Raw genomic sequence first — 26408 nt, forward strand, 5'->3', positions numbered from 1 at the left:
ATGCGGTACTTGCTAGTGTGGTGTAGTGGTTAAGAGCGGTAGTCTTGCAATCTGGGGAACCAGGTTGGCGTCTCCGCTCCTCCACATGCAGCTGCTGGGTGACCTTGGGCCAGTCACACTTCTTTGAAGTCTCTCAGCCCCACTCACCTCACAGAGTGTTTGTTGTGGGGGAGGAAGGGAAAGGAGAATGTTAGCCGCTTTGAGACTCCTGAAGGGGAGTGAAAGGCGGGATATCAAATCCAAACTCCTCCTCTTCTTCTTCTTCTTCTTCTTCTTCTTCTTCTTCTTCTTCTTCTTCTACTAAGGCAAAAGTCTGAAGTGAAGAAGCTTTCTGCTTGCAGCAGGACATCTTTAGATACAATCTATTGGTACATTTTAAATTTAAAAACTTCATGAGACCAAACTGACCAGTCAGTCTTAAGTTCCTTGCAACTTGAGTAATATCAACGCATTCCAAAAAAATCTGACAGAGTGATTGGATATTTGATTGTTAATGATACTTTGGACACCACTGTTACTGGCTCTATATGCACTGCTAACTAGTTAATGTCCAAGAGTCAGAAATCCTATTTATTTGTTATTGTAATAACTCTTTGTTATTGTACTTGTAGACCACTCTTCAGTGTATGTCACAAGATGGATTTGAAAAATGTGACAAAGCAAATAGATTTTACAAAAAACACACAGTAAAACCACAAAACAGTGTTATGGAATGGGGGGGATTTCTCTTAAGCAGGGGAAACCCTAGTTCAGGCTATTACTGTATTTTTCGCTCTGTAACACGCACCAGATCATAACACGCATGTAGTTTTTAGAGGAGGAAAACAAGGAAAAAAATATTCTAAACGAAATAGTGGATATATGATTTTTGTGGTTCATGCTGTGGCCACAGACATGTGATCTGACAGTGAGTTTGGAGTAGTCCAATGCAAAAATCCTGAGGATCCATGTGGATCCATGCTTTGTAACCACGGAGGGAAGGAAGGGGAACCATGGATCCTCTGCTCACGACTGCAGCAGATCCCCCCCGCCACCCATAGGCATTCCCTCCATAACACGCACAGACATTTCCCCTTACTTTCTAGGAGGAAAAAAGAGAGTGTTATGGTGCAAAAAATACGGTACTTTGAACTAGAGATGTCTCTTGTAACAACTAGTTTAATATGAGCTAGTTTAATATGGGTATAACAAATTAATCAATTGTGTAACAATAAACAGCTGGAAGAGCCAGGGACAAATTGGTTACTGCAATAAATTTAGGTAGGTAGCCATGTTGGTCTGACAGTCAAAATAAATTAAAAAATTGTCCAGTAGCACTTTAGAGAACAACTAAGTTTGTTCAGGGTATAAGCTTTCTGAAGAAGTGTGCATGCACACAAAAGCTTATACCCAGAACAAACTTAGTTGGTCTCTAAGGCGCTACTGGACAATGCAATAAATTTATTTGTTTGTTTGTATAGCGCTCTTCATCCAAAGATCTCAAGGTGGTTCATACCAATGTAAGCTTTTCTTTCCGTGTCTTCTGTATTACGGATCAACAGAACACAAACAACAATGTGCCACCTGTTTCCTCTAACTCCACTCTCATGTTCTTATAGTTCTTTTTTTTCCATTGGAGTACGCTGTATGAACACCAGTCAGAATCTTTTATCCACCCATCAAAAAACCAACAATGAAGAGAGAAGGCCCCCCCAAAAATATATTTATTTGCCTTTGGGTTACAAATTTACAAACAACATTTAAAGTAGGTTTAGCTCTTAAGATAAGACACATCTAGGATTACATTTCTCACAGGTGTCCAGTTTGCAGCAATGTGTACTTTGAAATAAAAGTTTCAACTTGTTCTCCCTGCAACATTTTCATCGCCCTCCAGTGAATGCTGCCGCAGTTCTCAGGTTTGCCTTGGGACTGAGTCAGTTCCTCTCTGATGTAATCCAGCCAAATATCTTCAAAGGAAGAAAAAAGGCTAGTTAATATTGTGATAATGGAAATGCCCCCATGGGCCCAAAACTTAGCAACACATGATCCTATGTATGTTCCACCATTGGGGTATATGTGTGGAGTGGGTTTTTTTGCAAAATCTGGGACTATAGCAGTTGCTATAGTACTTACAATAGCTTCTTTTTAAATATTATTTACTCCGCATCAAAGATGAGAAAGTGGTTCCAGCAGAAGTGGTGGGTTTCGATTTACGTTATGGTGTATGTTGAACAAGGGTCGCGGGTGGCGCTGTGGGTTAAACCACAGAGCCTAGGACTTGCCAATCAGAAGGTCCACAGTTCGAATCCCCACGACGGGATGAGCTCCCGTTGCTCGGTCTCTGCTCCTGCCAACCTAGCAGTTTGATAGCACACCAGTGCAAGTAGATAAATAGGTACCGCTCCGGCGGGAAGGTAAACAGCATTTCCGTGCACTGCTCTGGTTCGCCAGAAGCGGCTTAGTCATGCTGGCCACATGACCCGGAAGCTGTACGCCAGCTCCCTCGGCCAATAAAGCGAGATAAGCGCCGCAACCCCAGAGTCAGTCACAACTGGACCTAATGGTCAGAGGTCCCTTTACCTTTATATGTTGAACAATGCAGACATTGATGATGAGCAACCTTTGGGCCAAGTCCAGAGTGAAATAACTTGTGCACAACTTTAAAAAAAAATCCCTTTCCTGTACATTGGATGGCTCTGGCTACCACAGCCTTATGACCAGCCCCCAGGTTAGCCAGATGCTTAATTCTGGGGATTTGAGGGGTGGTGTGGGGATTTCATCTGAGGGACGTTGCTATTTGGGCTGCCTGCTTATTTAGCTGCCGACTTCAACCTTATTACCAGGCATAGGCAAACTCCCGCCCTCCAGATGTTTGGGACTACAATTCCCATCATCCCTAGCCAACAGGACCAGTGGTCAGAGATGATGGGTATTGTAGTCCCAAACATCTGGAGGGCCGGAGTTTGCCTATGCCTGCTTATTATGATTCTGGCCTAAGTAGGTTCTCAAGATGACACGCAATAAAATCCAGTTTTTTGCGTGTGTGTGTTTAAATTTACTCTAATCAAAATGCAGATGGAAGGAAGAGAAGATCTCTGGTTATACCCACAACACTTGAAGAAATAAAACTTCTTACCGGGGTCTGTGGCACCGAATTCTCTCAAGGCACGTTCATAATATTCTCGGATATTGGACATTTTACAGGATTCCTTGGAGGTAGAAAAAAGGGGGGGGGATAACTAAGGATGCTGAGCCAAAGGTTACAGCTGTTAAATATACTTGCCAAGTACATAAAACAGTGTGTTGCTATTTAGTCCTTCAGCCCATGAATTAAAAGGGCACAGGAATAAGAGCAGAAGCTGTGACAGGCTTGGGCAATAAAGTATTGAGAAGCTTTCCCCTCTCACATGGCACTTTTCCTGCCTCACCACCCAAACCCGTAGCCTTGAATGCTTCCCCTGATATTCCTTTTCCACTACCCCACCATACCCCCTGGTGCTCCCCGAAAACACACATATTCCTATCCCACCAGATGCAACCCTGGGCAGCAACTAACGTGAAAGTTAAAAACATTCAGAAAGCTTTATTCCAAGACAGAACACAAGTCAATCTAGCTCAGAACTGGCTGGCAATGGCTCTTCAACGTTTGGGGCAGGGTTATCTCTCAGCCCTACTCAAAGCTGCCAGGATTTGAACCTGGCACCTTATGCATGCAAAGCAGATGATCTACCACTGAAGGCAGCCCTATACAAGGAAGCTTTTAAAGGTTCAATGTTTTGCTATGTCTTTATTACATAAGCTGGAAGCTGCCCAGAGAGGCTGGGGCAACCCAGTCAGATGGGCGGGGTACAATTAATTATTATTATTATTATTATTATTATTATTATTATTATTATGCTAGACTACCAAAGAGTAGGCACTGATCTATGGGCCTTTTCGGGGGCCCACGCCTTTTAGTGCCCCCATGACAATGTATCAAAATTGGTTTATCAAAATTGTTGGTTGGTAAAAAAAAAAAATGTACTAGGCATCCATCCACAACGTTTAATCTGACACTGCGGAGCTATGACCTTTTCCCCAAGCAAACAAAAAATGTATAAAAAAATAAGCAACATCTCTAGCTGTTTAAGGCTTTCAGAAAACAACACAACATTTTGAGTCATGTCAGGAAACAGAATAGCAACGATGCACTTGATATAGGTCAAATCCTTTAAAGAAGTTTCCAGATGTTTTCTAAAAAGGCACCTTATAGTGGTCCAATCCCAACATATTCCAGCATATTAACCGCTGCTCCCTTTAGAAAATTCACAGTAGCACATGCTTCTAATGATACAGAACATCCTAAAACTAAGTTTGCCCTAAGTTACGTTACTCACTTGCTCCTTTTCAATCTGAATCATCTTCTTGAAGAACTCAAGGGAAAACGGACGGCTTTCATGCAAACTAGGACATAAAAGATGGTGTGTGAGGGATTCAGTTTTTAAAAAACCACCAGAGAAAACAGAATAAATAAATAATTGCATTTCTGTATATATGTGTGTGTGTTTCAGAAGGAGTTCTTCTAACCTGGTAAAGACTTTCTTTGCTTTCTTATAGCCACCAGCCCTGTACGCCCATTCAATATACTTTTCCTTCATGGTTACCGAGTCAGCAGGCAGCGTGGCAAGCAAAGATCTCTGCAAGTTAAAACATAAAAAGAACCTGAGCACATTCAGAGAAGACCTGTGAAGCTCTTAAGCACATGTCATGGACTATGAGGAGCCGCCATATTTTGATCTGAAGTGGGATATTTCAACCCAGAGAGCTAAGGATTCAAATAAGAGAGAAGGCCTGGTGTACACAGATGGAATAATTCTGAGTACATCTTGTAATTTTGACTGTCCTTTCCAAATCAATATACAGTCACACCTTGGTTTTCGATCAGCTTAGTTCTTGAACGTTTTAGATCCCGAATGCCGCAAACCCAGAAATGACTGTTCTGGTTTGTGAACTATTTTAGGAAGCCGAACATCCGACAGGGCTTCCGACTGGCTGCAGGAACTTCCTGCAGCCAATCAGAAGCTGTGCTTTGGTTTCTGAACGTTTTGGAAGTCGAACAGACTTCCGAAACGTTCGAAAACCGAAAACTCAACAGCTGACAGCTTGGCCTCAGGATCTTGCACTCAGCAGAAGCCACGTGGCATGTTTGACTTCCGAGGCGTGTTCGAAAACCGAAATATTTGTCAACGGAGACGTTCGAAAACTGAGGCACCACTGTATTTAGAAATGGAGATTGTGTCTGAATGCATTCATACACACATTTATATCTGGGGTGCTTTCAATGGGTGTGCGCCCCCCTCATTTGAGTATTACTGTCTCCAGTCATTCCCCTCCTTCTCCCCCTTTCTTGCACCCCCCTCCTGCTTTGCTTCCACTTCTCTATTGTCAGAGACAACTCACATCTTCAGCAAAGGCTTTCCCCAAGTATGGCAGCCAGATCGGACACTGTCTTCCCTCGCCAAAGCCCTTGAGTCCAACTTAGTCTGGCTACTGTACTCTAAAAGGCTCTGTCTTGGGATCACATAATTTCTTTGACCTGCAGATTACCAAGCACAGTGCTGGCTCTAAAATTAATGCTAACATGATAATGTTGCTAGTAAAACTATTCCCATCTGCTTTCCTGAATAGTTCTACCCACGCTGAGCTGTTGTTGTTTTCAAATAGGATATGTAATACCTGATAGAGCGCTTCTGTTTCAGGAGTGCTATTGACATTCTCGCTCCATTCTGTACATAGAATCCATAACGGCAAGCTGTCCTAGTGGTAGGAAGAGAGAAAAATTAATGTTATGCCATGGAAATACTGGGCATGATATGTTGGATGCGAGGCACACGCATAGGAGCCAGACCCAGCATTTGAGGCTATGTGACAGCTATGAAACATATTTTTTAAAGCCACCAGAAAGCCCAGCGTGGGCTAGGAGATTAGGATGGCAGCAGAATTAATGCACTTAACTTCTTATTGGAGGGGTCTAGGCATATCAAGCACCTGGAACCCCTTGCTGAGGAGGATAATATCAATGGGGACAATAATAGGTGATACCTTTGTTCTAATTACAGGTGTTTAGGCAAGTAACTTAGCCCTTAACTTAAGCCTTACAAGCAAGGGGTGTGTGGCACACCATCTTAGTAACTCTGGGGTGTACCCATAGTCATGTGCCTTTCCCCAAGTTGCAGCTGCTGCCCACCCCCGTGGAGTGCAACTTATACATATTATTATTATTATTATTATTATTATTATTATTATTATTATTATTATTCTGCCTATCTGACTGGGTGGCTTCCAACAAATTAAAACACATCAAACATTAAAGAGGAATTGTTAGGTGGAGTCAGATAGTTGGAATAATCAGTTTGGAGTTGTTAGGAACTAAGATTAAGAAACTGTCAAGGAAAACTAACTGAAACCATAAGCTTGTTCCTGCATTTAAAAATAAACTTGATTATTTGTTTATCTTAACAAATGACTGGACTCCGTGTGTCCCCGTGAGATACAGGGTGGTGGCAGCAGAAAAAGCAATCGCAGTGGCAGCACAGGGTCAATAGACCGTCAAACGTCCGGGGGCCGTGTGGGATCGCCACACTGCCCCTCCACCATGAGGCTTGCAAACAGCGGTCCTTTCATTCCAGGGGCTTGTCGCTTACCTTCGCCTTAACTGCTCTAAATGCTTCCTGGAAACAAGGGCCTACACCATCTGTGTTCAGCTGGAGTAGCAACTTCAGCCTCATCTCCCACATTTCTACCAAGTGGCTGAATCGTCTCGTTGCCGCTGCTGCCACCTCTTCAGCCTTTTCTCGGAGTTCGAGCCCCAGTAAGAGCTGGAGCTGACGAGATGCAGATCAAAGATAAAACGGAAGCCTTTATTGAGAAATGTGTCCCAAGACCTAAAGTCAAGTCTTCTCGTTTCATGCGGTGTGGTGCTTTTTTATATATTTAAAAAAAGACCCAGCAAGAGCCATATACATCCTTACCCATTGCTGATAGAGAGAAGCTGGCAGCAACTGTAATTCATGAGCTCGGCTGCAAACACTTGATATCCTTTCCAACCTCTAAAAAAACAAGGAGAGATAAAGAAAAAAGAATGAGCTTCACTGCCACGCAGACTAGCCTCCACAACAACAAAAGTAAACTTCTGAAATTGTCTGCAGGAAGACTTAAAGCATTTACCTTCTGCTTTAACTCTTCACTGTTTGTCTTCCGGTTATATCTTTCCAAGCAAAAAGCGATGTAACGTTCCCACATGGCCTCTGGAGGATTAAAAATGTTTTTCTTAATAAAAATGCAGTCACTCCTTCTGAACGAAAACAACCACAACACTGCTTTTCCAAGACCCGCTAAAGAAAAATTCAACTCCTAAGCAAAAGCTATCAAACCAACAATTAAAAGGAGGGTGGAACCACCTATTCACAAGATTTGCTACAAGTTTCTTTCCTCCTTCAGTATCTTTATTTAGAAATTTTATAAGCCACTTGATCAAAGAGCTCACTGAGCAGTGTACAAATAAAATCGTAGCTAAAACACAGCTAAAATCCACACGGTACAGACACCGTATAAACCTCAAGGCAGCTCTGGTGCTTTCTCCTACTTCTCTGAGTCAGCTGGGGATGAAAACGTACAAAGTCCTACTCTCTTGGAGCACATCATGAGTGAAAAGTGGATTACAGGACACCAGAAAGCAGACACGCATATGCTGCCCACCTCACGGTTCTTTTCCGTCACCAAAGCAACACAACCGTAAGTGGGCGATACTGCCCTTTGAATATGATTTCTGAGGCGTTTCATGAGAGGCCTCTGGGAAGGTTGTGCATGAAATAAACCCATGCTAACTAGGCTAGCCAGGTTCACTCAGCTGTTCCCTCCTCCATGCAAATTGCACAATGTGCGTTAAGTCCCTGAGGTGAAGCGGTTAGTGGCATAAGGCCCGCAAACCCCTGTGCTACATGAAGGAACAAGGAGGGCCCTGCTCCCTCCCAACGCTGACACTCTGGCCACCTTCTCAAATTCGGCAGAGGTGGCCATGAAACGGTTTTGGACCATACCACTTCAGACTGCAGGCAAAGGTTCTGAGGAAAAATCACTCTCTCGTGAGCAGCAGTACGCTCCCAAGCATGGAATATGTCCTATAAAAGCTTAGCCTGGAAGCTTGCTCCTTGAAATCTAAATTTCTACGTGGAGGGATTTTATTTGAGGCCCAGGAAGGTGCTGAATAGGGGAAACATTCAGTCATGCGAGTCTCTACCTGCAGTCTTGAGGTGGTCAAATCCAGACATGGCTTTATTACCTCATCTGCTATTAGAACTAGACCAACAAGCCTACAGTTCACCTTAAAGCCTATAGCTTAATTACTATTTTTGGAGGACATAAATCACCACTGTTATCGTGTAAAGGGAAAGGTAAAGGACCCCTGGATGGTTAAGTCCAGTCAAAGGTGACTATGGGGTTGCGGCACTCGTCTCGCTTTTCAGGCTGTGGGTATACCTGAAGGAGCGTCTCCACCCCCATCGTTCAGCCCGGACACTGAGATCCAGCGCCGAGGGCCTTCTGGCGGTTCCCTCATTGCGAGAAATGAGACTACAGGGAACCAGACAGAGGGCCTTCTTGGTAGTGGCGCCCACCCTGTGGAACGCCCTCCCAACAGATGTCAAAGAGATAAATAATTACCTGACATTCAGAAGACATCTTAAGGCAGCCCTGTTCAGGGAAGTTTTTAATATGTAATGCTGTACTGTTTTTAACACTGATTGGGAGCCGCCCAGAGTGGCTGGGGAAACTCAGCCAGATGGGCGGGGTATAAATAATAAATTATTAATTATTATTATTATTATTACTGGCATTTGTCTGCAGTCAGGTTTCCAGGTCATGTGGCCAGCATGACTAAACTGCTTCTGGCGCAATGGAACACTGTGACGCAAACAAGAACGAACAGAAACGCCATTTACCTTCCCACCGCAGCAATACCTATTTATCTACTTGCACTGGTGTGCTTTCAAACTGCTTGGTTGGCAAGACCTGGGACAGAGCAACAGGAGATGACCCGGTCGCGGGGATTTGAACTGCCAACCTTCTGATCAGCCAAGCCCAAGAGGCTCAGTGGTTGAGACCACAGCGCCACCCACATCGTGAAACCTGATTAACAATTGCAAGCGGATGAGAAGAACAAATGGACAAGCACTAGGAAAGCTTGCTGCCTCTCTTGCATTTCCAGATGAGTGTTTAAGCGTGGGAAGGAGGCTCATCGCGCATGGAAATTCTTCGCAGCATCTGCATGACATCATTGGCAAAAACAAAAGTATTGCCTTCCCGTTTTCATTCAAATATACCCCTTTCAGGGGAAATCTGAACACTTAAAAATTAAAAAATAACCACACACATATTGAGCTCTTCAAGTCCATCAGTTCATAGTTAATTTGGGAATCATGACTACATGATCAGGATCAGGACTTCAAAGTACAGGATCAGGTTTACTTCAGGTTTACTGTACTTCAAAGTACAGGATCAGGTTTAAGGTGCTGGTTTTAACCTTTAAAGCCCTATACGGCCTAGGACCCTCGTACCTACGGGACCGCCTCTCCTGGTATGCCCCACAGAGAAACCTACGGTCTGCAAATAATAACATCCTCAAGGTCCCAGGCCTCAGAGAGGTTAGGCTGGCCTCAACTAGAGCCAGGGCCTTCTCGGCTGCGGCTCCAACCTGGTGGAATGCTCTGTCACAAGAGACTAGGGCCCTGCGGGACCTGACATCCTTCCGCAGGGCCTGCAAGACAGAGCTGTTCCGCCAGGCCTTTGGTCAGGGCCCAGCCTGACTCCCTCCTCTGGCAACCTGCACAGAATTTTGCTTAATCAATTTGATTTTAATTAATTTTTATAATGAAATGTTTTTAGAATATGTGATTATTTGACTGTTTATTTGATTGTTGTTAGCCGCCCTGAGCCCGGCTCAGCTGGGGAGGGCGGGATATAAATAAAAATTATTATTATTATTATTATTATTACATACATCTTCAAAGCTCTACCGCAAGAACTGGAAGTATCGTTTATGTTTTAGGGATTTTATACTTTATAAATGCTGATATATATTAGACTAGAGGCACAAGTTCTAACCTGTGGGAAGGGAGGCGACTGCTTCATCAAACACCATGCAACACCGTTCTTCTTTTAGGGCTGCTTCCTGTGCTTTTGACTGTTTGGACCGATGTTCTGTTGTGGGCAAGGAGTCCTTTTCCAGCTCCTGCCGTGCTATGTAGTCCCACATAAGAGGATCGTTGGCGTATTCTGCCTGCAGGCTAAGAGGAAAACTATCATGCTATTGTTCCATGCGCTACCCTCTTCTTAGGAGGGAGCATTAAGAGTGCTTTGCTCTACAAGCAGGCAGCTATATCACAACAGTGACATTTTATTTATCCTGAGATACTCTCGGCACCAATTCAGGTGAAGCCACACCAGACATGCCGGAGTCTGCCAAGTCATAGTCTGGTCTACACACACTAAAGAACAGAATGGGGATGAGGTGGTAGACTGAAAGTGAGAACATCAAACCTGAATGCTTTCCATGTTAAACAAAATAATACTTCTAGCACAGTGACTTCCAAACTTTTCCTTCCCAAAGACCACTTGGAAATTGCTGAAGGTCTTGGCAGACCACTTAATGATTTTTCTGCCTGTTGTAGCAATTGCAATGCGATGCGATATATGTTGTATGATATATGTTTTTAAAAATTGTATTTTTACAGACACGCTGCAGACCAAATGAATGGATGACACTAATAGTGCTCTAGTTCTCCACAACCACCCCAGACTTACTTTTCCAGAATTTCCTTTTGAAGGTCTTGTGTAAAATCAAAAAGTTTTGCAATTGACAGGAGTGACAGAAGAAACTCGGCACCTAGAATGGAGTGAGACAGACAGGCGGTAATTAGGGAGGGTCCAGAACCTCATAAACAGTCTCTCTTAAGCCAGAAAATATTTAACAAATAAAATATATGTACTCTATAACAAGAGGATTAATTTTAAAAAATGAATAAAACCGTAAGAACTCTCTTGCTTGAAATGCATCTCTTTAATGTGGAGTGTCAAATTTTGCCGTAAGGCTTGGACTGACTTGTATGTGAACTTGCCTACACAATTCATGAATGCTCAGTACAGCAGGTGGGACAGATCAGTCTGTAGATCACGAGGCTCTTAACCTCAGGGTCATGGGTTCAAGCCCAACATTGGGCAAAAGATTCCTGCATTGCAGGGGGTTCGACTAGATGACCCTCAGAGTCCCTTTCAACTCTTGTGATTCTATGCAGGTAATACCAGGTCAGACACAACTATCCCATCAACACTGGCATCCTGAGAGCAGCCAAATCCAGATGCTACAAGAAAGCTGAACAACTCATCCTACATACTACTAAATATATTTCTTAAAAAGCTAGGTGCCACTTTTGAATTTTAAATCAGTCCCAAAATTCATAAAACCATTCAAAACAATAAACAACAGTGAAAACATCCACATACAGTGGTACCTCGGGTTACATACGCTTCAGGTTACATACGCTTCAGGTTACAGACTCCGCTAACCCACAAATAGTACCTCGGGTTAAGAACTTTGCTTCAGGATGAGAACAGAAATTGTGCTCTGGCAGTGCGGCGGCAGCAGGAGGCCCCATTAGCTAAAGTGGTGCTTCAGGTTAAGAACAGTTTCAGGTTAAGTACAGACCTCCGGAACGAATTAAGTACTAAACCCGAGGTACCACTGTAGTTGATTTAATTTCAAAAACCTCCGCAGCCAGAACCAAACCAGAACTCAGTTATCAACACTTGTGGAAAGTTAGGGTGAGCAGAGAGGTCGTTTAACTGTCTGTGAAAGCACCCCTTTGTCAGTAACACCTTCACAGTTGTAGCCACCCCAAAGTCATTCTGTTAGAATGGGTGCCGCAATATTCAACCCCAGCCAACCAAACTTCAGTCACCAGTGGCCTATATTTATTTTTAAAAACCTAAGGCAAGTTGCTGGGACGCAGGTGGCGCTGTGGGTAAACCACTGAGCCTAGGACTTGCCGATCAGAAGGTCAGCGGTTCGAATCCCCGTGACGGGGTGAGCTCCCGTTGCTCGGTCCCTGCTCCTGCCAACCTAGCAGTTCGAAAGCACGTCCAAGTGCAAGTAGACAAATAGGTACCACTCTGGCGGGAAGGTAAACAGCGTTTCTGTGCGCTGCTCTGGTTCGCCAGAAGCGGCTTAGTCATGCTGGCCACATGACCCGGAAACTGTATTGGCTCCCTCGGCCAATAAAGAGAGATGAGCGCCACAACCCCAGAGTCGGTCATGACTGGACCTAATGGTCAGGGGTCCCTTTACCTTTACCTAAGGCAGGTTGCTACTTAAAACACACACACACACAGAGAGAGAAACACAACATGGAGTTACCTTTGATTTTCTGAACAGCATTTCTGTAGACAACTCGGGCCATTGCACCATTAAGTATTTCCTCAGAATAGCTGAATTCACCCTAAAATTACAGGCAAAAGTCAAGCTTTCATGTCCTAGACCCTTTTTAGATAAAAAAACAATTCATGGCACATGACCAACACTTTTTCTTCCACAGAGTTGCAGCCGGGGCCCCACTGCACATATGAGCCACTGCACTGTCAGAGAAATGCTCCACATATATTGATAGGTGGACATTCCCCAATATTGGAAAAGCAACAATAGTGTGGCCTCTGGTTAGCTTTGTTGGCATATATTTTCCATAAGCAATGAGGGTAGGGGAGGAGGAACGGCACAGCAGGTCACAAAAAACTTGCAGCTTGTCAACGTCTTCCAGAAGCAACACAATACACTTTGGCGGGCAGGGTCAGGAAAGGCCAAGATGGAATAATTTAGCTTTTTCCTACCCAGCCCAAGCCATTTGGATGGGGTGGGCTACATGTTCAACAGAATACATAAATTAAAAAGGAACTTGGCAAAGAACCTTTCACAAGAGGTGTGTGGTCTGTGAAAGAGTGAAGTCACTCAACAAAACACAATCCGGTGTTCGCCTTGCTGTACAAGTTACTAGAACTGTTCCACAGCACATGTCCCAAGTTGATGACTCGCCACTATTACAGGAGCACAGAAACATTGCTCCATGGGAGAAAGCTGCGCCAGCGATGATCTTCGAGTCATGCAGACTCTGTGATGAGACCCTAAGCTACTGAATGTAATGGGGCCCTTTATATATCCAGCTGTCCTTTGTCAACAACAAATTGTTGCTGTTTTTTGGGTTGAATATATGCTATATGGTAATTTATGGACCTAATAGGTATCTAAAGCCATTTGCACGTAACAAAATATGTATATCAAAGTTATTGTTGAACTGAAATACAATTAAGAAGAAGTATATTAATAGTGAAATACAATTAAGAAGAAGGATATTGGGGGGTACAGAAGTACTGTTTTGGGGGGACAGGAGACAGGCGGGTGTGGAGGACTCCCAGGTCCTGAATGGGGTAACTGTGCCCCTGAAGGGCCAGGTGCGCAGCCTGGGAGTCATTCTGGACTCACAGCTGTTGATGGAGGTGCAGCTCAATTCTGTGTCCAGGGCAGCTGTTTATCAGCTCCATCTGGTACGCAGGCTGAGACCCTACCTGCCCGTGGACTCTCTCACCAGAGTGGTGCATGCTCTAGTTATCTCTCGCTTGGACTACTGCAATGCGCTCTACGTGGGGCTACCTTTGAAGGTGACCCGGAAACTACAACTAATCCAGAATGCGGCAGCCAGACTGGTGACTGGGACCGGCCGCCGAGACCATATAACACCAGTCTTGAAAGAACTACACTGGCTCCTAGTATGTTTCCGAGCACAATTGGTGCTGACCTTTAAAGCCCTAAACGGCCTTGGTCCAGTATACCTGAAGGATCGTCTCCACCTCCATCATTCTGCACGGACACTGAGGTCCAGCGCTAAGGGCCTTCTGCCAGTTCCCTCGCTGCAAGAAGCCAAGTTACAGGGAACCAGCCAGAGGGCCTCCTCGGTAGTGGCACCCGCCCTGTGGAACACCCTCCCACCAGATGTCAAAGAGAAAAATAACTACCAAACTTTTAGAAGACATCTGAAGGCAGCCCTGTTTAGGGAAGCTTTTAATGTTTAATAGGTTATTGTATTTTAGTGTTTTATTGGAAGCCACCCAGCCAGATGGGCGGGGTATAAATAATATATTATTATTATTATTAGGCAAGAGAATGGGGCTCTAAGCTATAGCTTGTTTTGCTTATACATAAATCCGGCAGTGCCAGTCACACAACGCTCACAGGGTTTCCACAAACACACACCCATCTCCACCCAGGGAGGAAAGAGGCATTTTCACAGTTCAAGGACTTATTTCAGCCAAGCAAAAGCACTTGAGAAGGGTGTAGAGACAGGCTGAAGAGGAGTGTGGCCTGGGGACAGGAGATGTAGCCTGGAAAAAATTCCCAAGGGCTCAACGGACAGGTCTAGAGTTTCCCCACCCCTGACCCAAGGGGAATTGTTTCTGGCACAGGCAGAAATTTTCCGTGACTAACGACATCTCATTTCTTACCAGGTCCATCTTTGCTTGCTCAAATTCTTTCTTCTCTTTCCTTTGCTTTTCGGCATTCATGAGCTCCATCCTGAAATACTACAGAAACAAAGAAAGGCAAAGAGGGGGAAATGAGGCGGCAAAGGCTTCAAACGCCAGTGGAGAAGGATTCCTTGTTACTACTGTGGTTAATAGTGGTGCTGATGTAAAACGTAACTGGAGTAAAATCAGGAATAGGAAATCAGCCATTTTGTGGCGTGCTCCCAATTAACCATGATTAAGGGACTCCCAGCATTATGACTACTACTAAAAAAAAAATTAGCTGTCTTCTTCTTAATAAACTTTGCATTCATTGTTCTTTTGACTTTTCCCTCACTACTGGTTCTTGAAACTGTTGAAGACTTTGCCTGGTTAAGCGCTTCACCAGAAACTGACACCGTGATTGTGGGTGGACCAGGATAAACATGTCTGTTTCACAACAACAGAGGCTACTATTGACACATAAAAATAATGACGACAGTGGAGATCAAGTTGGCATGTTAAATTTTTAGAGAGAAATTTTAAAGCTCCCTTGGACTTTTGATGATTTTAACAACAAAAGCAATACTAAACTGCATCACTTTCAGGCTGTAAAGATAAAACACGAAGGACTTCACAAGAACTACTGCATATCTTACTTTCCCACCCGTGGTAAAGACAATTACCGGTACATCTGAAGTTTTTCCTGGCAGACACACTCAGACTCAATGCCTACCGTATTTAACTATAGCTTTGAGAATGGAAAAAGGGCATCATACTATTAGCTCGAAAGTTATACGTATATAAAAAAGCAACAGTATGTCCAACCAGGCTCACTTGGCCCATTCATTACATCTGCTTAGGCACTAAACAAAACCATTTCTCTTCAACCAGGCCTTTGACTGATTAGCATTATATGGCTTTTTAAATGTGTCTGTGGGAGCGGGGTTATTGGTTTGTTTTGCTTTTGTTTTATTATGCAATTTGTGTTTTCATTTTGTATTTTTCTGTTGTGAACAGCCCTGTGATCTTTGGCAGGATAGATTTGAGCATTGTCTGGGTCCTAGTGCCCCTATCTCTTTTTTGTGCTCCATTCTATTGCTGCTGGTGGCTGCTTATCACTCAGGCTGCAAGGAGGAGCGCTTTTACACAGCTAATGGCGAATCCCCTGCAATCCAAGTCCTCCTCACTTGCTCAAATCTATTCTGCCTCAAAACAAGGAGTGGAAGGAAAAGGCTGCAAACTGTTAAATGGAAAAAACCCAGGCACAGGGCAAATACCTTAAGTATACCTTTAAAGCAACAGTGCTCTTTCCCTCCCTCCTCCCCGCTCAGCTCCCCGAAAAGCTCCTTCTCCACACACCCCACGCTGCTCCTTGTCCCTTGAGTGCTTTTCCTTCCCTCCCCACTTAAAACGTGGTTACAAAGCACGGATCCACATGGATCCTCAGGATTTTTGCACTGGGTCACCCCAAATTCACCATCAGATCACATGTCTGTGGCCACAGCATGAACCACAAAAATCATACACCCACTGTTTCGTTCATAATATTTTTTTCTTGTTTTCCTCCTCTAAAAACTACGTGCGTGTTATGGTTGGGAGCGTGTTATAGAGCGAAAAATACGGTAGTTAAACATTTGCAGCGGCAAAGGGGGGAAGCATCAGAATCACATGTTACCTCTTGATACAGTTTGGGACATTCTGGATGGAAACGCAAGGCACGAAGGAACAACTGCCGGGCACTTTCAGATGACAGGCGGTCCTCCATTTCCCATTTTGCAGCCATGATCCAGAGAGCTACAACAGAGAGTGAGAGAGAGATGCATGGTCCTGTTTAAGCCACTGCAAAACCAGCTGACAACCAAGAAGTCATTCCGAGTAATGGTTCTTATGCCTTGTTCTGCTAGCCTCGCCTTCCCCAACCTAGTACCTTCCAGATACTGCTAGACTACACCTCTCATCATCCCTGAGCATTGGCCACACTGGCTGGAGCCGATGGGATCTGGAGGCCAACATATGGAGGACACGACATTGGGGAAGGTTGCTCTGGTATACCAACATAATCTGTTCCATCAGCTTAAATGAGCCAGATCAGGCAAGCGAATCGTGCCACTGCCAAGATATCCCATCCACCACTCCAAGACTGCCTACCCCACTCACTTCATTTACAAGAGTAAGTACTGTACCTGGTTTGTTGGGATGAAGGGCTAACATGGCTGAAAACACCTTGCCCAGCTGTATTTTCCTGTTCTATTAGGAAACAGAAAGCATCATATCACTGTCTTATATTGTGTACCTTTTCAAGTGAAACAGATACACCTTCATTACAGAGGACTTTGATACTGTTTGGTTTGCCATCTTACAGTGAAATATATCTGGATCTGCACAGCAGGCAACTTACAGTTTTTAGTACCTGCAGTGATCCATGCAACGGTCACCTCCAGGCTTGACTACTGTAATTCTCTCTACGCAGCGCTGCCCTTGAAGCTGTCCCAGAAACTCCAGCGGGTGCAGAATGCTGCAGCGAGGCTCCTCACAGGGTCTCTGCCATGGGAGCATAGTCACCCAGTGCTTTTCCAGCTGCACTGGCTCCCGGTGGAGTACAGGGTCAGATTTAAGGTGCTGCTTTTGACCTTTAAAGCCCTTCACGGCCTAGGACCCTCGTACCTATGGGATTGCCTCTCCCGGTATGCCCCACAGAGAGACTCAAGGTCCATAAATAGCAACACCCTAGTGGTCCCGGGCCCTAAGGAAGTTAGATTAGCTTCAACCAGAGCCAGGGCCTTTTCAACACTGGCTCTGGCCTGGTGGAATGCTCTGCCTCATGAGACCAGGGCCCTGCAGGATCTGATTTCTTTCCGCAGGGCCTGTAAGACAGAGTTGTTCCGCCTGGCCTTTGGCTTGGAGCCAATTTGATTCCCTCCCCCTCTTTCTTTTTTCTTTTCCTTTCTCCTCCTGCGATGAGGCTACATTTTAATATTTTAATGTTTCAATATTTTAATGTTGTATTTTAATTTTGTTTTTAAGTTGTATTCATTCAACTTGTTTTTATTATTGCTTGTTAGCCGCCCTGAGCCCAGCCTTGGCTAGGGAGGGCGGGGTATAAATTAAAATTATTATTATTATTACTATTATTATTCCCCATAACAAAAGCTTGGGGTGGTCAGGCAGAATAACAAAGCTCAAACAGCACCAAGACTGTGAATATTTATTTAGTATTTATTTATTTATCACAAATTCTGGCTGTTGTAAACTCTGTCATGCATACTCATATATAAGAGACAGAGACTAACTCACAGTCCTCTGATAGTACTGGCAGGTAAAAATATCAAAAGCAAGTCCAGTCGTTCCAACAAATCCGGTCATTTCAACAAGGTTCTTCCAAATTATCACCATGCAAAGACCACATCCCATAGCTCCCTTGAAAGGAGGTTCAACTGCTTATCAGCTCACAGCTGAAATGAGGAAATTACACTCCAATACTCACCCATTTCTTGCAAAAGGCCACATGAGACAACCACAGCTGAAGATCATCCTATGGAAGTGAAACAAAGAGGAGGGTACAGGTAAGCTAAGAACACAACAAGTACCATTAATCCAGAATTGTTATCCTTTTTACAACAATGGCGTAAGGAGCAAGATATGGGAAAGTCAAAGCTTCCACAGCCAGCAATAGAGAAAAGAAACTATGGAATGAAGAAGTGTCTCAACTAGCAGTCAGTGATGGACCTGTCTTTCAGGAGGAGGAAGAACCAGTATTCTAAAACAAGCATTTTAGAAACTAAAAAGGTAAAGGTAAAGGGCCCCTGACCATTAAGTCCAGTCGTGACAAACTCTGGGGTTGCGGCGCTCATCTCGCTTTACTGGCCGAGGGAGCCAGCGTACAGCTTCTGGGTCATATGGCCAGCATGACTAAGCCGCTTCTGGCGAACCAGAGCAGCGCACGGAAACGCCGTTTACCTTCCCGCCGGAGCAGTACCTATTTATCTACTTGCACTTTGACGTGCTTTCGAACTGCTAGGTTGGCAGGAGAAGGGACCAAGCGATGGGAGCTCACCCCATCACGGGGATTTGAATCACCGACCTTCTGATCGGCAGGTCCTAGGCTCTGTGGTTTAACCCACAGCGCCACCCGCGTCCCTATTTTAGAAACTAGAAAGCTACAAATTGCAACTTGTTTGTTCTTGGCTTAGCACTCATGGTTTGTTTGGAGCAAGACAACCCATGAGCCCAGGTTTGAACATACCACTAAGCCAAACTCTGTCACAGCTCCAAGAAAAACAGCAGCAGCACCAGGAGAGGAGTGAAACAGCTGCTGTTTTCTAACTATGCCGCTAGGACACCTGCTCATTCATACTTAGCTGCAGTTTGGCTTTGGAATTATGCACAAATAAGGTCAGCATCATGTTACACAAGAGGTTATACAAAATCATCCAAGTGCTATAGAATAAAAGAGTCTTACACTCCATTTTGTTGTGGCGCGTTTGAAGACACCATGTATTCTCTGCAGAATGGAGTACTCAATCTCATCTTTCTTGAACGAGTAGCCCGTGCGCTATGGAAAACAATGACCAACTTTACTGGAAGAATCCGGGACCAGGGAGAAGAGTCGGCAGAAGAAGATTGGAAAAAATTTAAGGACTATTTACAAAAATATTGTAAAATTAAGGAATGTTGAATGATGCTGGATTGAAATTAAGTGGTTTCAAGCTGTAACTATGATAAAACGACTTTCTTTTTGTAAGTAAGAATTTAAAGCTATAATAATCTAAGATGTTGAGATAAGGATTTGCTGTACAAATAATTTAAACTGGGTATACAAGAAGGGGAGGTATGAGGAGGTCGGGGAAATAAGTTACAAGAAAATAAGGTGTGAAATTTAACTGTTTTTAATATTTTTATGTTTGTTTTTTCTTTTGTTTGCAAAAAATTGGAAACTTTAATAAATATCTTAAAAAAAAACAAAAAAAAATGACCAACTTTACAATCTTTGGTAAATTCCATAAAGAGCTCTTCAAGTTTTCAGTTACATGCCGACTTACCGCTCTTCTTTTCTTAATCAATTCCAAAAGATTGATTTCATACTGCAAGGGGAAGAAAATATTTAGAAGGTCAACAATACTTCAAGGATGATAAAAACTGAGAAATGGCTAGCACAGAAAAAGCCATGCATTTATTGCTTTATATAGATTTTATATGCTATTATATAATAACAACTGCAATTAAGGCCTGTAATAATGAGGTGAATAAATCAAAAATTATCCGGTGCCCATTCATCCTAGCAACTAAGCATGGAGAAACTCTCCTCCCCACGCAATCAGTGGGCTGAATCCTCTTGGATTTTGATGGAACCAAAACATACATTTACCTCTCTCTCTCTCTCTCTCTCTCTCTCTCACACACACACACACACACACACACACTAACTTCTCTAGGTAGGGTCCAGAAAGACTTCTGTCTATTCTTAAGAGCTGCTGCTAATCAGTGCATAGACCAGGGATGGGGAATCTACGAACCTCCAGATGTTGGTAGTCCAAACCCCACCAAACTCAGCCAGCATGGCCAATTGTCAGGGATTATGGGACCTGTAGTCCAGCAACATCTGGAGGGTCAATAAGTTATCTACTCATCTGGTGATATAAGGCAGCTTCCCCTGTTTTTAAAAGGCCCTCTCTACATCCTTATAACTGCACTGTAATTAATGTATAGATCTGCTGCAGCAAAATTTAGAACCAAGAGATATACCAGACAGTGCATTTGACAACTAAGCCATGCTTTCTTGCATTATGTTTTCAGTTCACATTTTTAAGAAACACCACAAGATATAACGCTTGTTAACTGAGATAAATATCAAGAGATGAAAGCATACTGAAAATGAATCTTCTTAAGAAACCTACCTGAATGTAACTGATAAAATTCTCCTTATGGAGTGCTCTCCGTTGTATTTTATATTCAAGGGCTAATGTCTTCTTAATAACCGCCCTGCAGAAATAAAAAAGGTAACATCATTCCATGGTTCCCAATCCACAGAAAAACACAGGTATCACAACAAATTGAGGTGTTAACAACTCAATTTCCTCTTTATGGTCCATGTCTGGAGAGGGGCTTGCAGGTTCTAGATAGGTGCCTGGATGTTAGAATGGGCTGGGTGGGGGGCTGATAAAATCCTGAAAAGATGTTACTGAATATATGGAAAGTAACTGTGTACAGCTGAAAACGCTGGCAGCATTAAGATAAATTCCACAGTGTAAATAAGTTTTGAGGGATGTCACAATGGAAAAGCGACTGGCATAGTTTTTTGTAAAACATGCAGGGATATAAAATATATATGATGAACCATGAAAAGAGAAGAAGGGAAGTCTTAAGTATGTAAAATGTTTATCTGAACTTGTAAAACAGAAGATTTAATAAAAATCACATTTACAAAAAATAAAAATAAAAGATGTAATGGCTTGGCTGTGAAATTTAGAACCCACGAGATATATCAGAATGTGCATTTGAGCACTAAGCAGTGCTTTCCTGGCATTATATTTTCAGTTTGCATTTATGAGAAACAAAAGACACAGTTGGTAGCATTGAGATAAATTCCACAGTGTAAATAAGTTTTGATGGATGCAATAATGGAATAACTGAATGGTATAGTTTTTGTAAAAAAAAAATACAGGGATGTAAGATATGTAAAATGAACCATGGAAAGAGAAGAAGGGAAGTCATTGATATCTTAAGTATGTTAAATGTTTCTCTGAAATAGTAAAAATTAATAAAAATCATATTAATTTTTTTAAAGAAGATATTATGGCTTGGCTGCTTGCAGGTCTGCCAAGTAAGGTGAACAGCCTGTTCCCTACCAACCTTGAAGGAGTAGGACCAGGGCCAGATTTAGGTTTGATGAGGCCCTAAGCTTCTGAAGTAAATGGGGCCCTTTATATGTCCAGCTGTCCTTTGTCAACTAATTGTCACTGATTTTTTTGTGTTGAATATATGCTACATGGTCATTTATGGACCTAATAGGTATCCAAAGCCATTTGCACGTAACAAAATATGTATTTTATCAAAGTAATTGTTGAACTGAAATAAAATTTAGAAGAAGTATATTAATATATTAATAGTGAAATATAATTAACAAGTACATTAATAGGTAAAGGTAAAGGGACCCCTGACCATTAGGTCCAGTCGTGACCGACTCTGGGGTTGTGGCGCTCATCTCGCTTTATTGGCCAAGGGAGCTTCCGTGTCATGTGGCCAGCATGCCTAAGCCGCTTCTGGCAGAGCAGCACAGGGAAACGCCGTTTACCTTCCCACCGGAGTGGTACCTATTTATCTACTTGCACTTTGACGTGCTTTCGAGCTGCTAGGTTGGCAGGAGCAGGGACCAAGCAACCGGAGCTCACCCATCGCAGGGATTCGAACCGCCAAGCTTCTGATCGGCAAGTCCTAGGCTCTGTGGTTTAACCCACAGTGCCACCCGCGTCCCAAGTACATTAATTGTGAAATAATTATTAAGCTCTAACTTAAAATGGTTGGGGGCCCATTACTTACATCACAGGAGCCTACACAACACAAAACACTGTTGCTGTATGTAGGTTTTATTTGATTTGTTTTTTATCTTACATTTTGGAAATGTACATCCAGGGTTTTTTTTCCTTTAAATTTTTGAGGGACCCCAAGAGAGTGTGACCCTAAGCTAGCGCTTGTTTAGCTTATACGTAAAACCGACCCACACAAACGAGGTTCCCTTTCCCCACCTTCCTGCTTCCACCCCCAATCCATGGGGTCGTTCCCTCCCTAGATCCCCGGGGATGGCGGAGATCCCGCCTCGCCCAACCTGATCTCTTTGCTGGTGAGGAGCCCGACCCTCCCCAGCTCCTCTAGCTCGGGGATCCGGTCCTCGATGCGCTGTTCGGTCCTCTCCGCCATGACCGTGAAAGGCGACCAGCCTCCGAGCGCCGGTCTCTATCTAGATGCACAGCAGCAGCGAGCGACACATGCCCGCGCCAGGAGAGAGACTCCACTTCCGCTTCCGCCGGGGCGTCGCCGCGTTTCCCTTCCGCGCAGGGCTCGCTGCCTCCCTGCGGCTCCCAGGGGAACTGCAGCATTTCTGGCTCCGGCCGGAAAAAGCGGCCAGGGCAGATCAGGGCCGCTTTGTCAGCCTTTCCTCCTCCGCTCCTGTGAAAGAAAAACCTGGTCCAGACCTGAGGTGGGATGAGGGCCTGGTGACAACCTGAGTTGCTAAGATGTGGAATATACACTTCGTTAATTCAAGGAATATACACTTCATTAATCCAAATTTACCAATTTCTGTGAAACACCCCCAGCAAATTCCTACTAATCTTGTCTTCCATACTACAAACGCTGTCATTCGGGATCTCCCTCTTTGATATATCATCTGCAACACTCCTCTAAAATCAAAGGAGTTGCATTTATCTGGCGCAGATAGTGTGAAATATCACGAAAATAATGGCATCGAGTGCCAGCTATAAAATACTAGCTGTACCTTCCCCACAGAAGCACCCAATAAAACAAAACAAAAATCCAACCTGCAATCTGAATGTGTAAAGGTAAAGGGACCCCTGACCATTAGGTCCAGTCGTGGCCGACTGGGGTTGTGGCGCTCATCTCGCTTTATTGGCCGAGGGAGCCGGCGTACAGCTTCCGGGTCATGTGGCCAGCATGACTAAGCCGCTTCTGGCGAACCAGAGCAGTGCACAGAAACACTGTTTACCTTCCCGCCGGAGTGGTACCTATTTATCTACTTGCACTTTGACGTGGTTTCGAACTGCTAGGTTGGCAGAAGCAGGGACCGAGCAACGGGAGCTCACCCCGTCGCGGGGATTCAAACCGCCGACCTTCTGATCGGTAAGTCCTAGGCTCTGTGGTTTAACCCACAGTGCCACCCGCGTCCCAATCTGAATGTGTAGGATAAGTTATCGTTCACAGTACTATTCAGGTAGGTAGCCGTGTTGGTCTGACGCAGTCGAAATATATTTTAAAAATTAAAAAAATTGTCCAGCAGCACCTTAGAGACCAACTAAGTTTGTTCTTGGTATAAGCTTTCTGAAGAAGTGTGCATGCACATGAAAGCTTATACCAAGAACAAACTTAGTTGGTCTCTAAGGTGCTACTGGACAATTTTTTATTTATATATATATTAATACTATCTATGACAGCAGTTGTTCTCCACTAGGGGTCAAAGCTAGGTGGAAATGTATCTATTTAAAATTTAATAATAATAATAATAATAGAATTTATATACCATCCTATACCCGGGGGTCTCAGGGCAGTTCACAGAATAAAATCAAGATATAAAACTATTTTTTCTATAAAAAGAGGTGCCAGAGTTCACCACGAATGCCTCCCTCTTTCTCTTAGAATGGCAATGGCGCCCACCTGAGAGGAGCCAGAACTGAGTTCCGCCGAGTTCCCCCTAAGAGGAAAAAAACCCCTCCTTTTGACCAGTTTTGAGAGCAGCTGCACCAGGAATTCCCTTCATCCTTCCCAAACTGCAGTTTGTTTGTTTCCCCAGCATGTTTCATTAAATTTCCACAAATTTCACTCATGCATTCCAATACACAATAGATTTTTTTCTTTGTCGACTTCCCATCCCATTTTTCCATGATGTTTTTTCAATTTCCCTCCTTGCTGCACTTTGTCTTCTCTTCTCTTATATCATGGCAATAAGACAATAGTCTCTTAATTCCTTCTGCTGCTCATAGTCCAGCTCGTGAATTCGTCATACTATCATATTTCTTTAAATTGTTTGAAAAAGGCCTCCATTCTTCCATAAAACAATCAGCATTAGGTTCTCTTCTTTTAGCTGTTAACTTTGCTGATTCATCACTTTACTTATCGGTTCTTCTTTGGTGAGAACTTCACCCTTCCACCAAACTACAGTTTCTCTGGATTCTTTGACAGAAGGCACTGCTGTTAAACTGGTAGAAAGCCAATATAAGGTTTGTTTTAGGTAAAGGTAAAGGTACCCCTGCTCGTACGGGCCAGTCTTGCCAGACTCTAGGGTTGTGCGCTCATCTCACTTAAGAGGCCGGGAGCCAGCGCTGTCCGCAGACACTTCCGGGTCACGTGGCCAGCGTGACAAGCTGCATCTGGCGAGCCAGCGCAGCACACGGAATGCCGTTTACCTTCCCGCTGGTAAGCGGTCCCTATTTATCTACTTGCACCCGGGGGTGCTTTCGAACTGCTAGGTTGGCAGGCGCTGGGACCGAACGACGGGAGCGCACCCTGCCGCGGGGATTCGAACCGCCGACCATGTGATCGGCAAGTCCTAGGCGCTGAGGTTTTACCCACAGCGCCACCCGCGTCCCTAAGGTTTGTTTTAGATATGCCTTAAAAGGCTTTTTGAGTCTATAGTAGGAAGACTTGAAAGGGCATTATTTCCCTGTCACACCAAACACATCGGATTTGAAATGCTCAGACTGAGCCAGAGTTTTCCAGGGCTTTGCTCCAGAACCTACTTTCAATGCCAGGGTTCACTAACCAGTACATATAAGAGAGGTGATGGAGCTTACTATATCCCCCGACCTGAAATATTTCTCCTGAGTATGTTGAAGATGGGCTGTAATTACTTTAAAGTTTCACTGAGCACATGTCTAAGTAGCATCAGACTGCAAGTGCTGTGGGAAATGCACTTTGAACATGGCTCAGAGGTACTGTACTATAATTAAATCTTGTTCCAGGATTAAGCCTGACACAAAACTAGGGCTTGGCACCTGAGCCCTGGTTCCAGTTAAGCCCTTAGGGACTATTGAACTAAATGTTTGTGTAAAACATTTTGCAACTTCTCAAGCTCAAATCTTATTGTCATTTTCAAAGCACACATTTGCTTGTTTGAATTGATCCTGAATAAAACCAGCCTGAGATGAGAGGGAAGGGGCTTGCAGATTAGAAGATGTGACTGCTTGGCAAAAGGGGAATAATAAAGGTTCATCCCTGACCCAGAAAGTGTCCTTTGGCCATGATAACTTCAAATGTTTAGCTATATTTCTGTCGAAAAAGACCATTCCTGGTACATGGTTAAACAGCTAATGCAAGCTCTCTTTAAAGAGAGCATCCTTACTGCCATCCAGTGGCGTAGCGTGGGGGGTGCAGGGGGGCTGGCCGCACCGGGCGCAACATCGGGGGGGGGGGGCGATCGCACTCGAGTGCTAAAATCTATGGGTTAGGGGGCGCAAATTACTTGCCTTGCCCCGGGTGCTGACAACCCACGCTACGCCACTGCTGCCATCCCCATACAGATGGGGCAGCAGGACAGGATAAATGCTTAAAGCTCCCCGCCCTTGAGAACGCCATTCATAACAAACAGGTTTCAAAAGGTGCTCTCACATTTTGTGACTCACCCTTGCGCCAAGGTCAGGCTGAGAATAGTTGCATTTCTGTATCGCTGCAGGCCCTGAGAAGGGATGTATTCGTATGCTGTGCTAGGAGGAGTTCTGGCCTCGCAGAGCCAGCTGCAGTACATTGTAGCTGCTACAAACTGCAGAGGTGTTGACGAATGCATATGTTCCAGTGCATGTGAAACAAATCCAGATTTTGTGATAGGAATTTTCTGGTCTTAGATATATGGTAATGTTCATAGGTGTACCAACCAAGCACATACGTAGATCAGCACAGGAAGACCAACCTGGAACCATTTCAATTCCTAAACTCACCAAATGTTTTCTCTGCAAGGTCAAAGTGGGACACATTTAAGATATGAATAGGGTGTGAGCCTGTGACCTGGCCCAGGAACTAAGTATCACTACAAAAGAATGAGCGGGCTCCCCAGGCAATCCAATCAAATAACCTGCCAGACAGGAGATAAACAACAGGAGAAAAACAATATTAAAATTTCTGTTTTA

The 26408-nt window shown here is 44.0% G+C and overlaps 1 protein-coding gene across 1 annotated transcript; it reads right to left on the reverse strand.

Moving 5' to 3' along the window:
* Nucleotides 1–1685: 1685 nt before the first annotated feature.
* On the reverse strand, nt 1686–22594 carry UTP6 (UTP6 small subunit processome component). The gene is made up of 19 exons (XM_083490098.1): nt 22382–22594; nt 20454–20538; nt 19599–19640; nt 19019–19111; nt 18044–18091; nt 16743–16806; nt 16235–16353; nt 14560–14637; nt 12428–12509; nt 10819–10900; nt 10120–10301; nt 7186–7265; nt 6990–7067; nt 6663–6842; nt 5695–5775; nt 4546–4655; nt 4356–4422; nt 3116–3188; nt 1686–1946 (listed from the first exon to the last, which is right to left on the reverse strand). Exons 1-19 carry the CDS (start codon nt 22471–22473, stop codon nt 1789–1791), a joined length of 1794 nt encoding a protein of 597 aa, XP_083346224.1. The 5' UTR covers nt 22474–22594; the 3' UTR covers nt 1686–1788.
* Nucleotides 22595–26408: the final 3814 nt, after the last annotated feature.

The sequence above is a fragment of the Podarcis liolepis genome (genome assembly GCF_965112155.1).
Source record: "Podarcis liolepis genome assembly, chromosome: 2".
Lineage (NCBI taxonomy): Eukaryota > Metazoa > Chordata > Lepidosauria > Squamata > Lacertidae > Podarcis > Podarcis liolepis.

Bases quoted from the DNA above. Each gene is read 5' to 3' on its own strand.
- UTP6 (XM_083490098.1), bottom strand. From the start codon at position 22,473: ATGGCGGAGAGGACCGAACAGCGCATCGAGGACCGGATCCCCGAGCTA. The intron at 19,641-20,453 runs GTAGGTTTCTTA...TTCCCCTTGCAG, and splicing joins ATTTTATCAGTTACATTCAG to TATGAAATCAATCTTTTGGA. The intron at 7,266-10,119 runs GTTAGAACTTGT...TTAATCCTCCAG, and splicing joins AGTCGCCTCCCTTCCCACAG to AGGCCATGTGGGAACGTTAC.